Raw genomic sequence first — 16,565 nt, 5'->3', positions numbered from 1 at the left:
TATTGACTTCGGGTTTGCGCGAAAAGTTTTCTTTTTTTATGCTCTTTCGAACTAGCTATCACAAAGGGGGTCTTCCCATTTGAAAATTAAAAGTTGGGGGCCGTTGCCCCCCCCTCCCCCAAGGGGGCCCTCCTGAAAATTTTAGGGGGGCCAAAAAGTAGCTCTCTTTGACCTAGGAATATCCCCGAAGTTTCAAATCTTTACCTCAATTAGGTAAAAAGTTAGAGGGGGTGGAAGGGACTTTTGGATCACCCTGTATATGGCTTCCTTAGCCAACAAATTCCCTCCTTCTAAAAAAGCAGACAGTTCAATATTATTGGACAACTCTGCACATTTCTTCAGTTTTGCATCCTGCAGCGAGAAGCTATATTGGATAGGTTGCTTCTAACTGGTCCTTGCTGATTACAAATGAAGCAGACATTTGCATTTTCTTTTTCTGATGTACATCTAAGACGGCTCGGGCGAGGTCTTTTCTCAGGAGTCATGTCTGTTTGAGCTTCTACGTTACTTGCACAAAATGAAACACTTCTTTTAAGAGCCCTGTTTAGCTTTGATTTGTTATACAGGGTGCGGGCTAGAAGTTCCAGGACGGCCGGCCAACTTTTGAACGGCTGCTCGTAGAAAAATGAAATTTTGAGAATGTTTCTAGGTCATTGTGAGCTACATTTTTGCGTTTGCAAAATTTCGATGGTCCGCCCCCGGTCGCCTGCGCGGACCCTAAACAATTTTTTTCAAATGGTATTGTTGCCGATTTTCCGTTTCAGAGATATTCACGGTCAAAGTTTGAAATGGACTTAATTTCAAAAATTCATGAGTGTAATTTGAATTGATACCGAGAAACAAACGAGAGGTGTAAATTACTCATCAAGAGGAGTACTTTTAAGAAAATATCATAACTTTTAGTTTAGTTTTATTTTGAGACGGCTCTCTCGAGAGGAATCGAAAGTTCATTGAGGATTGCGTGGGGGGCAGGGCCGGATTTACCCATAGGGCACTGGGGCACTTGCCCATAGCGGCAAATTTTGAGGGGCGGCAAATTTTGGCACTGGATTAATTGAAATTTAAAGCGAGAAAAAAGGAAAAAATGGAGATAGAGACGGAGCGAAGTGAAAAGATGAGCGGCAAAATGTATGAAGGAAGGGAGTTGACGCTTGACGGGAGTGGCAAAGCTGCCGCCCCTTAGGTCCGGCCTTGAGCGTTAGGATGATCGTTCGTTGCAGTGATACTAAACAACTCGGCAATTTGAAACATCGAGGCAGACTTGATAATCAATTTAGATGTTGATGCTCTGGTTGACAGCTTTGCTAAAATGAAAACCCGGAGAAAAACTTTTTAACCTGATCTTCCGAAAATACATTGCAACTAATACATTGAGCTTCACTAGCTTCAACTTTGTCTCCACATTTTATTTTTGTCTCGTCCATCCATTCCATTTTATATATTCGCGGCGCATTTTGAAGCAGCTACGCGCACGCGCCCAGGCGGCGCACGAGGGGGAGGGGGGCAAGATGAGATGGCGTGGGAAGTTGGGAGTGCGGAGAGGGGGAGGGGGAGGGGGGAGGAGGGGATACTGTTAACAATAAAGTGGCGAAATATTGCAGACCCAGGGGCGGCAAAATGTAGCTTGCCCAGGGACGGCAAAAAGCTAAGTCCGGCCCCGGTGGGGGGGGGGGGGGGGGGGTTGGTGGTGACATTCAGTATCTTTGGAATTTCCAATTGTGTTTCTAATACAATTCCAAGACCGATTACCGAAACAGCAACCGTTCTAGAGAGAAACAGGAGCTCAAACTTTCAAAATTTTTGAGGTCTCTAATTCCGTCTCAAAATAAAAAAAAAACTAAAAGTTATGATATTTTCTTAAAAGTACTCCTAATGATGAGTAATTTAGGTACACCTCTCGTTTGTTTCTCGGTATCAATTCAAATTGCACTTATGAATTTTTGAAATTAGGTCCATTTCAAACTTTGACCGTGAATATCTCTGAAACGGAAAATCGGCAACACTTTTTCTTTTCGCCAGAATTGTATTCCTTCAATCCTCTTTTGAACGGTGTATCAGAAAATGGGGGTTACCATTTGAAAAAATTGTTTAGGGTCCCCGCAGGCGCCCGGGGGCGGACCCCCGAAATTTTGCATACGCAAAAATGTAGCTTACAATGACCATTCATTCTCAAAATTCTCAAAATTTCATCTTTCTACGATCAGCTGTTCAAAAGTTAGCCGGCCGTCCTGGAACTTCTGGCCCACCCTGTATCGGACCGAACATTTCTTGTGATATTTCGCCTGTTTTGATAATAAAAGCTCGTCGAAACTTTTTCCTTGTTCTAAATTTTGGAATACTAAAACACCGTTCGGTAAAGCCCCGATGTACTTAAAAAAAGATAAATTTTCAGCAAGAGTTCGATACCCTGTTCCTATACGTTCGCCGCGTCGTTGTTGAGAGCAGGGCAAATCAAAACATCCGTGTCCTTTATTTGACATACCGGGTGTCCGTAAAGTAACTGAAAAGTGGGTATAATTTCTGAACAAAAAAAGATAGAAGGTCGCGGTTTGTGGCATTCTTCATCATCCAGAGGCGGAAATTTTTCGATGGGGGGTTTTTCTTGGTGGACCCCCGTGGGGGGCCCCAGGGGGGCAACTTTCAAAATTCAAATAGCAACCCCCATTTTTTTAGACATGGTTAAAAAGAACTTAAAAAGACAAGAAAAATGACGCAAATAAAATTAAAATCGGTTCACTCGTTCAAAAGTTACAGCCGGTCAAAATTTTAAATTGACCACTTTTCAAAAAATCACCGTTGAGCTCCAAATTACCGAAAAAACAAAAACAAACCTGGAATGAAAAGTTTGAAAACTGCCCTTTAAGGCAAGGAACAACAACTGACGTTGTCACAAGTTTGGATGGCATTGTTTCAAAATAAAATTTCGGAAAATTCAACACGGCGGCAAGGTCGAGGAAACGCGAATAATGAAAATTCCAGAAACTGTTATCTTTCAAATACCCTCTAGTTTAAGGAAATCAATGGTATCAACTTTTTTTCCTTTATTTGGCCAAGTAAGAGCAATAATTTGCTGACTTTAAAGTTGTCAAGCGGGACGCCTTCAATCGTTGGAGTATGCGACATCACATGCACAGGATTAAGTGTGCTGTCAAAAAATGAAGCCGATGTGAAAAAGCGCTCCTCCTTTGGGATGCTTTAGTAATGTTCAAGGTCCTCATCCTCAAAAAAGAAGAAAAGAGAAATTAAGCAATTTTTACCCACAAACTAGGTGAGCCAAAAAAAACATGGTATATCCTGATGGGGTAGGGGCGGTTGACATTTTTGACATTTCTCTATCTGAAAATTGAAAACGCAAGAATAATTGTGATTCTCTAATTCCTGGCACTCCAAGTTGGCAAGAAGGATATCTGCTACGCTTTCAATTCCGAAAACGCCGTTCTACTCTTGATTATTATCTGAGTTGAGATTATCTTATTGACAGCCTCAACCTCACGATTTTAGGAACCGATATTTTAGGTAATATCTGATGCAATATCTGATCGGTAACACTATTTACGAATCTGAAATCAGTATGCAAAGTCCTCTTGATCATACTGCGTTCTGATTTAGTTGGCAATTACTATTGTAAATTTACTATTGTTTGCAGCAAAATGAAGATAACTTTGAACATTTGACGGAATAACAGAGCATCAGGTATAAGAACTTCCACTTTAAAAAATAATAATAATAAAAAAATTGCTCAATTTTTCTTATCTTCTTTTTTTAGGATGAGGACCTTGAACATTACTAAAGTATCCCAAAGGAGGAACGCTTTTTCACATCGGCTTCATTTTTTGACAGCACACTTAATCCTGTGCATGTGATGTCGCATACTCCAACGATTAAAGGCGTCCCGCTTGACAACTTTAAAGTCAGCAAATTATTGCTCTTACTTGGCCAAATAAAGGAAAAAAAGTTGATACCATTGATTTCCTTAAACTAGAGGGTATTTGAAAGATAACAGTTTCTGGAATTTTCATTATTCGCGTTTCCTCGACCTTGCCGCCGTGTTGAATTTTCCGAAATTTTATTTTGAAACAATGCCATCCAAACTTGTGACAACGTCAGTTGTTGTTCCTTGCCTTAAAGGGCAGTTTTCAAACTTTTCATTCCAGGTTTGTTTTTGTTTTTTCGGTAATTTGGAGCTCAACGGTGATTTTTTGAAAAGTGGTCAATTTAAAATTTTGACCGGCTGTAACTTTTGAACGAGTGAACCGATTTTAATTTTATTTGCGTCATTTTTCTTGTCTTTTTAAGTTCTTTTTAACCATGTCTAAAAAAATGGGGGTTGCTATTTGAATTTTGAAAGTTGCCCCCCCCCTGGGGCCCCCCAGGGGGGTCCACCAAGAAAAAACCCCCATCGAAAAATTTCCCCCTCTGGATGATGAAGAATGCCACAAACCGCGACCTTCTATCTTTTTTTGTTCAGAAATTATACCCACTTTTCAGTTACTTTACGGACACCCGGTATGCAGCAAAGCTCCCAATTTATAGATTTCTTGTCGAAATGCTGCATTTTAGATCGGCGGCTGAAGGCACGGACAGAGAGGCCCTAAAGAATTGTCCAACGTTGAAAACTCGGTGAACCTGTGTAAAACGATAAATAAAACATTGATCAGATAGAAACTTGAGTATTAAATTAATTATAATAATAATAATAAAAATAGTGTTCCCTCTTCCGAGTTAAAACAAAAAATTATGAAATTAATTAAATAAAGTATCTAATCAATTAATTACTCAATACATTCTTTAAATTAAAGATACACGAAAATCAAGGAGTAAAGCAATTTACAAAACCAAAATTCTCCTAGCATGGCTCACTGCTGGTTCTGCAAATTATAGTTGTTTTTCCTCAACAGGTATCATAAAAATTTCAACACGGTGTCATGGATTGAACCCGGCCTCTCATTTTCTGAGGCGAACTCTCTAGCCGTTTGCCAACAGAATCAATTGATGAGTTAAGGAAGTATGCCCTATGTTATTCTTGTCACCGATCAAAAATTGATAAGGACCTTGCCTCACCGAGGATCTAATTCAAATATCAACTAGGTTACATTCCAATGAAAGAAAAGCTCATACTAAAATACGTACGATGTGAAATTAAAGAGTAAAAGTTCTAAGTTAAGTCATGCCATAAATATAGTTTTACCGTCGAATTACAAGTAACTGATTGGTTTACAAGAAGATTAACAAATATAATATTTACTTACATTAAAAATTCGGAGTGAGATGATTTCAATGCAGCGCCTCACTTATCCATGTCACATTCCAAAAATATCATGGGTAAACAAACATGATCAGTCACTGATCATCGCAATCAGTCAACGAGGGTGGCATGCCTTAAATTCCGATCTCAGATAGCGTTTAACTAGACGCATACTTAATCGATATTTCTGTATTTAATCTCCTTTATTGTGTCTATCACCATATACCATTACGGCGCCACCGTGGTGCAGAACGGGAGCAGCGCCTTGGCGCTGTCGCTGAAATTGATCCCACGGCTCCTCTTTTTATCGGAAAAAATGGTGGTATCATTTTAAACCTGAGACAATTCTCAATCTAAAACTGTCACGTAAAATTTTTTCCTTTTCATGCGCAACCCTTGATCCACCAAGAAATTTCCAAAAATATTAAAAATTTCAGTTTCCCCCAAAGTTTCCAGAAAAATCTGCGTCAAATACAAACTCTAATGGCAAGCCATGTCTGCACTCATCACAGCTTTCGATTCAGCTAAGAATCATGCGAATCAAGCGCGTAGCGGTTCAGATACGGCACTCTGTTGGTTTGCGTAGCGCGTTTTCGGCAGCCGGCCGGCCGGCTGCCGCGGCGCATCACTTATTCCGCGCGACAGCGGCCGTGGCGCACCACATCACTTCACTCAAATTGCTCTCACGGCTTTAGTTTTAATCGTAGAAAAATGTTTTTGGTATCATTTTAAACGCGAGGTGATTTCCCATCTCCGCCATTCGAAGGAAAACATCGATTTTCCCGCGTCCTAAAAACTTATTTCAACCCAATAAAATTGCCCTAAAAATTAAAAATTTTCTTTTCCAAAAATAAAAATAAAATTTCCGACGAATGTGAATATTTTTGAAAAGACTAAAATCTTGATGGTCATAGCTTTCAAATGAGACCAAAAACATGAAAATCGGACGAGTGGTTTCCGAGATATGTCCCGCTAAAAAAGCGTCTGGCCCCCATCTTTAATGGCCGCCATCTTGGTTCCTGCACGGACCCTAGAGTGGTTCCCCTTCTAAAAGGGCTTCTTATGACCATAGGAATGATCCCTGAAAGCAGCAATTTCCAATTAAAAAGTGCAGGGTTTTTTTGGGTACCCCGCGTAGGTACTAAATGCACATTAATGATATACCAAAATGTTCCTTAGAGATAGGAGAGTAAGCATGTAGACCTAATTGAAATTTTGATTAATCCGCCACAGAACTCATGCAAAAACGAAATAAAACCTTGGGAATCAGACGGCAAATTTGATACCACCTGCAATGTCAACTTTAGGCAACCCGCGTGTCAAAGCAGAGGGGTTCAAAGACCCTTGAATCATAGGTAAATTCATTTTGGAGGCTTAGCTACTAGAAAACCAATAAAAATACTTAAAATCCGACTTTTTTTTCGCCGCCCATGACCGACCTCTACCATTGACTTGATCCGCCGTGCGATGGTGCGGGTCACACGGCGCGTGATCCGTATGGGGTCCGGGTCCTTGATGATCATTACTTCCCTGTAATTCGATTCCTACTAGATCCGCTTAGATCATTTCGGTCTACGGAGTTTGAATGAACCCAAGTAGCATTATCATCTACTTTCTAGGTGGCGGTCATCAAGAAAATGTCTACTTTCTAGATAGAACAATTTTCTTGAAAGGAAATAGGTATAAAGTAGATCTAGAAAATAGACACAAGAAAATAGAAAGAAAATACATTTTTTCCTTGCATTTTCTTAAAAGAAAACATCAAGAAATTGGCCAGAAAATAATTTTACTTTCAATAAATTTTCTATCTTTTTTCCAAATGGAAATTTGACGGAAAGACCTATGAAATAGATCTATTTTCTTTGGTCCAGACTTTTGACTCGCAATGTTTTTTATTTCTATTTTCTAGATAACTCTCATTTTCTTGATATTTTCTAGAAGTTTTCTTAATATTTTTTCCACGAAAAAATTCTATTTTGCTACTTGGGAATTGAAATAACATCTTTGCCTCATTGAGCGGATTTGAGAAAATATATGTAGGTATGCCGTTTAATTTGACACCATCGCTGCGTGACCAAAATCGTACAAATCGAATCGTGCAAAGTTTATCGTATTAGGTACTATAGCATGTTCTGAGACTTGAAGGATGTTTTCGATTAGCTTTCGAGAAAATTTAAAGAGCTTACATTTACAAGAGAAGTACAATTATTTTTTACCTACCTACTTTTCGTTTTGGATGAAAAAAAATGAAGAATGATACGCAAATGCTTATTTCATTATATATAACTTAAGTTTTAGTATATTTTTGCAAGAAATTGGTACATTTGTATTTCCTATTGATTACCGAATTCATTTCCTTACTTTGGGTGAAAAAATGCATAGAAGATGATGAAATAAGCATAATACCCACCCATGCATGTTATTCTCCATTTTTTCCGCTCAGAATCAAATAAAGTATGAAGCTGTAAGTATTGTACCTCTCTAGTAAAAAGCTCTTTAAAGTTTCTTCAAAGCAGATCCCATTGAAGCCTTACTTAAGCTTCAGAATAGGAATACAATCTGTAATGATACGGTAAACTTTACAGATGAAATGGAATTGCTGTCACGGGTCTAATTTTGGTTTCCCAAGAATGATGATCAGGGCCGGATCTAGGTTTAATGTGGGGGGGGGGGGAGAGGAGGTGAAAATATCAATTTGGGAGCCCCCCCCCTTTGTGCCAGAGGGTGTGGGGGGTTTGTAGGATCCCCCAGATAGAAGGGGGATTTGGGGGTCCTCCTCCAAGAAAATTTTAAAAATTACAGCGTATATCAGATGGCCGTTTCCAATAGTATTTGACAAAAATTTATCTTCTCAAGTTTGATTTTCGAGGTCTCAAAAGAGCCGCGTCGATGCATAAAGTACACTGGGGACGAAATAACGGAACGAAACTGTTATGATTTAGATACCTACATTATGATTTATTCATGTTCGAGAATGACAAAGGTAAAATGCATAGCGAAAAAGGACGCCGAACAACGAGATGGGATACGAGTAACTGACCACTGGTAGCGGTGGCTGTTCCTCATTGGCTGATAGAGAGTGGTTCTTGATTGTCCCCGCATAGAGCGGGAGATACAACTCTAACACTTGGAGTATCATTCTTCAATATATGGTTTATGCGTACTTACTAATGAGCACTGATAGATACCTACTTACACTTCCCATTATGCAACTGGTATGAATATTAGGTATACCGAAGGGAAATTGAAGCTCCAGTGAATGAAGCAGGAGGTGTGTAACATTTTTGTGATTTCGAGAAAGACGAGTCTAATGTTGAAAAATTTTCTTGGGATCTTGCCCCACAAAAATGGTTAGGAAGAGTACAGTAAAACTTTTAAAAGCTGTGTTTTGAAAATCTCATTTTGCATTAAGTATACTTTGAATAAACTAGGTTTTTTTTTTCAAGACTACCCCTATTATTCCAATTTTTCTAATACCTATCCCTTCCCTCCTTCATTCACTGAAGGCCACTAGGCCGCCGTGAGACAATTGCCTCAAGTCTAGTACCTCCTGATGGACGATTAAGATGATAAGTAATCCATCATCTTCAAAATTCTTGTTTAATTTTCTCCAAAAATTCGTCTCTTCAATAATCCGTTCAGAAATAAAATCCACACTCCTATGCTCCATTCCAAACTTCAATATTTCTTCATTCTCATGCTTTCTCTTTAAGTCTGCGGGCTTTTGTTCTTCTTTGTAAAACAATCCAGAATAAAAATTAACAGTATGCTTGATATATCAGTGTTTAATAGAAAAAAGCAAATAATGACAGAGGATTTAAATGTAGACATCATTTTTCAATAATTTTATTTACCAATAATATTTTTTCTTTTTTTAGTCCGAAGCAACCGTATCGAGTTTTCAACACATGGATGGGTGATCCATCTAAATTGCTGATATTGGAAGAAGTGCTGAATGTGATTAAACGGGACTCATTACTTGAAAATGTGCGTATAACAGGGGATGTACTGAAATCAGGACTTCTGCGCCTTGAAGAGAAGTTTCCGCACCTGGTGAATTCCACGAGGGGTAGAGGCACCTTTCTCGCCTTCAACGCAGCTTCAACAAAACTTAGAGATGACATTGTTGCCAATCTCAAACAAAAAGGTATTTTGACATTATTTCTTTAAAACATGGCACTGCTGTGCAACGGTATGAATTTTAAAAGACCTTTGTCTTCTAATAGGTACTGCAGCTGCAGTTATTTATCAGAATCTAGGAGCTCTCCTAAATAAGAGAGAGCCTGTTTAAGCTGGTATAGTCTCCCAGAGAGGAGATTTTCAGGTCATAGTCGGAAAATTGAGGGATAGCATCAAAATCTTTTGATGACGCACATAATTACGTAGTGATAGGGCTCTAATACATAAAGCTGCGTTGCTAAAGTCTCCGGAGAGCTCTCCGGAGTTACCCGGAGACGTAAACAACTGTTGTTCTGACTCCGGAGGAATTACCCGGAGACTTGCTACGTCATGCTACGTCATGCTACGTCAGTCTCCAGACCGCTGCTCTCCAGCTCTCCGACCTCTCGAAGTCGGAGAGCTGGAGACCAATACGTAGACTGACGTAAGAATATAGGCGTTTAGCATTCTCGCGCCTTTTTTTCTGCTTATGCAGTGAGTTTTAGAATTTTCAAATATTTAAAGATGAAAGTGTTTGTGGATTTCATTTTTAACTTTGGGAATGTAGAGACTTAACCTAAAATTGAAGTGTAAACAAAACAGAATCCGGTGGACCATGGCAGACCCAACAACATGGAGAGACTGGAGAGATGACGTCAACCCTCCGGGTAATTCTCCGAGACTCTCCGCTCCCAATCCTCCCGAGAGCTCTCCGGAGAGTTTAGCAACGCAGCTATCGGAAGGGAATACAGCGCTGATGACATTTGCGCTCTTGCGCTGCTACCTCAAAACATATGTCTACGTAAAAGTACCGACGACGAAGTGTAAGAGTTTTCCATGCAGAGACGTTTCAAAGTTTCAATGCATAAGTAAACTAGTCCTTCCATATACACTTTCATACACAAGGCACTCACCCTCAAAGAAGCGTTTACTGACCATTTTTCAGATTGTGCACTGAATGGTTGCCGGAATGCCGGGATTCTTGGCGTCGCGGCGACCGCGTTTTATGGTCCATCAGTCCAGGGTGGAGCGAAAAACATTTTTTTCGAATTCCGATGACGGGTGGTGAAGGGAAGTGTTGCCTTGCTAAGCAAGAATGCCATAAATCCATCTAGATTTTCCCGTGTTTTTCGGAACTTACCACTTAATAAATAAAAACTGTTTTACCCAGGCACCTCAAATTTTCAGGTTATATAAATTCTTGATAATGCGAAAGAATTCTGTAAAAACATTGTTCCAAGGTACCTACACATGTTTTCTGCTATGGTACGTTGTTTCCAAAAAATGTAAAATGGCGTTTACGACGTTTTTGCGTTGCACGACAGAGTTGCCTTTTGGCATCAGATGGACGAGGAAAAAATCCTGGCTCCATAGGACAATGCTTTCATTGAAAACATGGAGCTCTAACTTTCAAAATCTCAAATTTTCGTTTTACAGTGTTTTTTTCGAAGATAATTGCTGGATGATTGAAAAGACACAAGTGACACAAGCCATACATGTTATCGTGAGTAATTTGAGTCAAGGAATCGATTTTTGTGGTCGAAAAATTGATATATCGATTTAAAATATCGTTTTTCGCGACACTTCGTCCAAAAACACGATTTTGAGTGTATATCTCAAGTAACTTTTATTTATCATACAAGCCTTCGATAAAGCGAAATTTTGACATCCAAAATAGATTCCTCGTGAAAAAATTCACGGAGTAACAAGTTTACACCTGCGTAAAGTACGCAGAAATGTCAAGGAAGTACGTAAGTATTCAAACAAGTATTAATTCACGTTTCTCAAAACAAGTTTCATGAATTGAATTGAAATCGTTCAATAATTTTACCGTTTGCTCTAGGAATTCAGTCAGGAGGATGTGGTGAGTTAGCTGTTCGTCTGAGACCCGCGCTAGTCTTCCAACCGCATCATGCGAATATTTTCCTGGATATTCTAGATCAGGTTCTGCAAAATTCCAATAAATAAAGTCCGTTGCTATTCTTTCAGCAGGATCTTCATTTCGGCTCGTTTCTTTCATTGAACCTGAGTTTTTGTCAAATATGTCTATGTGTAATAATAAATATCGCAATTTATTGCAACTTAAGCGATTACCTACACCTTGACGATAAGATTAATGCTGTAAGCGGCAAAGTGTTGTGCGTGGGTATTACCTACTTACTAATTGAAGGAACGCCTCCGCTTGAACTTCATAAAATTGAAATATGTCGAAATTGTTCTTTCCATTCCAAAGAGCCTGTAGGTACCTACCACTTAATAGCCTAATAAAGCCTAATAGGTACTCGGAGCTTACCTCATTGGTGTATGAATCGGCATTTGTTGACCAAATCATTACCTGAAAATGGTTCAAATTCATGATAATAAAAAAAGAAGAAAATACTCGAGCAATTTATCGCATTCAACAGTAACTATATTTCAATATTTGTGTTGTTTTGTGTTACAGTACATCTGTCTTAATAAATTAGCCTTATCCTTTTTAATAAGTATTTCTTGCGAAAGGAAATGGCTACGAGAAATTATAATTTTACTGGGGATGAGATTCAATCTTGGAATTGAAGGCATGTAAGCTTCTGATCATCATGATGGACTTAAACTGGACATGACAGACATGATGGACTGTATTTAAATTTTTTAAGAACCGCAAGCTCAATATGGTGGACTTATTTTGAAATCGAAGGTTTCAAAATGAACGATTTCTAAGCTAAGTTAAGAAATACGTATGTACTTTAAAACATGAATATTTTTCCCTATTTCTATCTCCATTTTGTTTACAGTGCAAGTTCAGAGTTCTTAATGATATCCTTTCTTCCGACAGATATTATTATTTTATTACAATCACAGCAACCAAGTCTTCCTACTTAAGTCTTCCAGTCTAACATAAAGACTGCAATATCTATTTTAAAACGCTTTAATGTATATTATTCAACTTGTTTTTTATTTATTTAATTATTTTTTAATTAGGGACATTGACTTGACTCAAATTTGTAACTTTTGAAGTCTTGCTGACACACAAACCAAGATAAAATATAAAATTTGTAACATTTATTCTCTGTTGTAATTTAAAATAAAACCTTGATAAAACAACCGAATACAGAATGACGATTTATGTTGGTCCCATTAAAACCTCTACACTGCCTATATGTATATAGAAAATTTTGTTTGTATAAACCTCCGGCGGGTAACGCACAGGTAGCGCGCCGCACGCCCTCTCTCGCGTATAACCACCGAACTATACCCCCACCATTCCTCTTCTGGCGGCTGGATTAGATCACATAGCCTCAAGCCGACGCGAAGTCCTGATATCCAAGGAAGGTTTGAGCGGGTCCAGTTACAGATACACTTGCTCTCCACCTCTCGCCTCATGTGCTTAAACAAACGAAAGTTTGTACGTAATATAGTCCGTGCAATGCTCATCTACTGCCTCAGGAATACACAAAACCATCTTTTGAAAAAAAAAATGTCCAGCTTTCTAGGGTGTCCGTTTTCTTTATTAGGAATCCTTCACTCCAGTGGTATTTGTTCTTTGACCATCTGAAAAACAATAAGGAAAAATTAAAATTTTTAAATTAAGGAAACACGCAAACGATTCGTGTCCTGTGACATTTTGTAACTTACAAATCAGATATGAAACATGCGATAATCACCACTTGCTTAGAATTGATATGCTGAAATTTTCTCCGGGGTCAAAATTTGTCCCAGATCGTTTTAATGTTTTCTGTTCTTCATTTATTTTTCAAAAAGAAAGAACAAACCCGTGTTCACCTTGAGGTTTAGAGATCATTATTAGACAGTTACTAGCCGTTCTGGGCGCGCTTCGCGCGCCCGTCACGCCTAGCCGGGAGCTACGCCCCCTGGACCCCCGGTCACTCGCTACGCGAGTGACATTCGGCTCGCTTCGCGAGCCGATTTTGTAGTAGTTGCAAATTTTTTATCACTATATTTTGAAGATTTCATAGAAAACATTATGAAATTCTCACTCCACAATTAACTTGTAGAATAATAATGGCAGGGCAAGAAATAGACTATATCTTAAAATGGACGGTTCCCACTTAGTAAAAACAGCCAACACCACGTGAAGGTGAGGAACCATCGGTAGCCACTTTTTTTCTTTTTTTTTTCTTTACTTTTCTGAAAAAAATTTACTGAAATTTTAGTTGCGTCCCCTAAAAGGAAACACGGAGAAAAAAATTTGTGCATGGAACCCGAAGCTGAGATCATATGGATCTCTGAAGTTTTCGGATCACGCATCCGAAAAGTTAAGGTCCATCTGCCGAAGTTCGGGTCAGACAATTGAAGTAGTTCGGTATATACCGAAGATTCCAGGTCACACATCTGAAGTACTCGGTGCATACCGAAGTGCTTCAGATTTCTGACTCAGAGATTTAGGAAAAACACAGTAGAGAACCAAGGAAATCACAGTAGAACAGAGAAAAAAATACAGTCGAATAAATAAAGAAAACTATTATCGAAGAAATTCTAATTATTATAAAGTAATTAGCTGGCGTAATCAATGCGTAGCCGCATAGGAGCATGAGCGAGATTTATCATCAACTGACCGCTGGCCGCTAGGTACCTGGGTGGGCGAGCGACAATACGTAAGCGGTGGCATATGGTTCGATTGACAGAGGAGTGGGGAACGGTCAGACGTAGGGGAAAGGTTCAGGCTGAACCGTTCAGCACAGCGCAGCGTCAGTCACCGGGTGGGGAAGAGAGTCCGGGAGGGGACACTTCCCCTCGAGTGAAATAGAAAAAGGCAGAATTCTTCGAAGTTTATATTAATGATGATAACAATGATGGCGTGCATGAAGCACTAAAGACGAATTTTCTCTGGAAAACGGCTCCTACGAAAAAAAATTGCCGCATAATGCAGCCAGAAACATCGATTTTGGGTCTGTAGATCAAACCTTTAGGGTGCCTTTATAGCGAGAGTAGAGACAAATGTGAAATTCCGCGCAGGCTTTCGCACCAATGCCTCCGCAAATTAGGTTGGAGCCCAAAAAGGCAGCCAACCTATGATATCACATTACCCAGATCGATTTATTATTAAAATTATAACGACCTGTAGATTGTAAAGCACGTAAGTATTTTACTTAGTTTTTGCATAATTTTACTCATTTTTGCGGAATCACGCTTTTTTATGAACATTCTTGACCATCTTGGTTTGAATGGGAATCTAAAGATTGGCAGTGAAATTTTATAGGTTAGAAGGCCGAGTGCCCTTTTGAGCCCTATGCACTTTGTGAAGCGACCTGTTCATACTCTCGCTATATCTACAAGCACTCTAATCAATGTACCTCAACAAAGAAGGCCTGAAATGGGTAGGGCGCAGGACTCAAGTATTAGGGTGCATTTGCCAACCACGCACTGGGCCATCGACGTCAAAAAGATTCGAATACTCTGATCTTGAAGATTTCGCTGTTAATAAGTGTGTATGGTTCTTTCGGCAAAAATTGTCTCTTTTTTGTTGTCTCGCTATACTCGGCTAGAGAAAACCGCTTTAAGGGGAGGGGTAAGCAATATGAGTTTTGCCTCGAGTTCCAAACGAAACGAAACATTTTGTAGCTCAGGCCTTTTTTACCAACCCACCTCCGCTTTGAGGATCGCTCGTTTGATCCAACGATTGTTTTCTTGGGTACAAATGTGCGAATGTGTTTTTTGCAATTACAAGTTTTGCTCAATGCTTTCGTTTTCGTAATGACGTCAAACGGTGGGTTTTAAACATTTTTAACGCGGTTAACATACCACCCGGTCTTTTTTTTTCGGAAATGTCAACAGGAAGGCCTACTGATTGAGGAACAACATGCCGTGAAATCTGTAGTTGGTCCGTTTCTGAGGAAATGCGATTTTTCGCTTTTTTGGCGGGTATTTCAGGTCAAGGCCCTGAATAAGTCAAGTTAAGCTGTTTTTGTGACCTGTAAATGCATATCCTATACATTTTTAGTCAATCAAGTATCAGTAGATACCTATTTGTGCATATTGCCCTAAATTTATATCTTAAAATCCACGATTTTCGGGTTTTTTGGGGGGGCCCTCTCGCGTTTTTAAGGACGTTCTGGGCTAGATTGCTAAAAAAATTGAAAAGAACTGGGGGTAGAGCCAGAAAAATTTACTTACAACATCTTCACGTAATTTAAACGTTAAAAGGCACCTACTCCTCCCCACTCCCCCTCCTACTCCCCTCCTCCTACCCCCCTCCTCCTACCCCCCTCCTAACCCCCCTCCTCCTACCCCTCCTCCTCCTACCCACAATCATATATCGTATGGCTTATCGTCTTTCCGGGCGGCTTCTCGGGAGTGCTGAACGTACTAAGACAGATTATTTCCAAAAATATTTTTAAATACTAGGTAAATATACTTGTAAAGAATCCAAATTTTTAAAATGATCAAAGTCACAGTATAGAAGTTTCTGAGGCATAGAAATAAACTAGCCGTTCTGGGCGCGCTTCGCGCGCCCGTCGCGCCTAGCCGGGGGCTACGCCCCCTGGACCCCCGGTCACTCGCTACGCGAGTGACATTCGGCTCGCTTCGCGAGCCGATTTTGTAGTTTTGTAGTTGCAAATTTTTTATCACTATATTTTGAAGATTTCATAGAAAACATTATGAAATTCTCACTCCACAATTAACTTGTAGAATAATAATGGCAAGGCAAGAAATAGACTATATCTTAAAGTGGACGGTTCCCACTTAGTAAAAACAGCCAACACCACGTGAAGGTGAGGAACCATCGTTAGCCACTTTTTTTTTTTTTTTTTTTTTTTCTCCTTTACTTTTCTGAAAAAAATTTACTGAAATTTTAGTTGCGCCCCCTAAAAGGAAACACGGAGAAAAAAATTTGTGCACGGAACCCGAAGCTGAGATCATATGGATCTCTCAAGTTTTCGGATCACGCATCCGAAAAGTTAAGGTCCATCTGCCGAAGTTCGGGTCAGACAATTGAAGTAGTTCGGTATATACCGAAGATTTCAGGTCACACATCTGAAGTACTCGGTGCATACCGAAGTGCTGCAGATTTCTGACTCAGAGATTTAGGAAAAACACAGTACAGAACCAAGGAAATCACAGTGGAACAGAGAAAAAAATACAGTCGAATAAATAAAGAAAACTTTTATCGAAGAAATTCTAATTATTAGAAAGTAATTAGCTGGCGTAATCAATGCGTAGT

At 39.4% G+C, this 16,565-nt stretch overlaps 2 protein-coding genes across 12 annotated transcripts in view; one reads left to right on the top strand and one right to left on the bottom strand.

Moving 5' to 3' along the window:
- Gabat (4-aminobutyrate aminotransferase) overlaps positions 1-12,499 on the top strand; it is an 84,278-nt gene extending 71,779 nt beyond the window's left edge. For 2 of the 3 annotated variants that reach the window (XM_072306507.1, XM_072306508.1), the window contains exons 9-10: positions 9,124-9,392; positions 11,247-12,499. In XM_072306507.1, the coding sequence (XP_072162608.1) occupies positions 9,124-9,392; positions 11,247-11,371 (394 nt within the window). In that variant the 3' untranslated portion in view covers positions 11,372-12,499. Of the gene's footprint in view, positions 1-4,898; positions 5,006-9,123; positions 9,393-11,246 lie in introns of those variants that run through there. The other variant, XM_072306509.1, reaches the window with a different exon arrangement.
- LUBEL (Linear Ubiquitin E3 ligase) overlaps positions 12,431-16,565 on the bottom strand; it is a 197,029-nt gene continuing 192,894 nt past the window's right edge. For all 9 annotated transcript variants that reach the window (XR_011900886.1, XM_072306495.1, XM_072306497.1 and 6 more), the window contains one exon: positions 12,431-12,934. Coding sequence is in view for 8 of the 9 variants with exons in the window: in XM_072306494.1 (XP_072162595.1) it covers positions 12,826-12,934 (109 nt within the window). In the remaining variant the exon portion in view is untranslated. The remainder of the gene's footprint in view (positions 12,935-16,565) is intronic.

This window comes from Bemisia tabaci, chromosome 1 (assembly GCF_918797505.1).
Source record: "Bemisia tabaci chromosome 1, PGI_BMITA_v3".
Classification (NCBI taxonomy): Eukaryota; Metazoa; Arthropoda; class Insecta; order Hemiptera; family Aleyrodidae; genus Bemisia; species Bemisia tabaci.
This window is presented reverse-complemented; position numbering and strand designations above follow the sequence as displayed.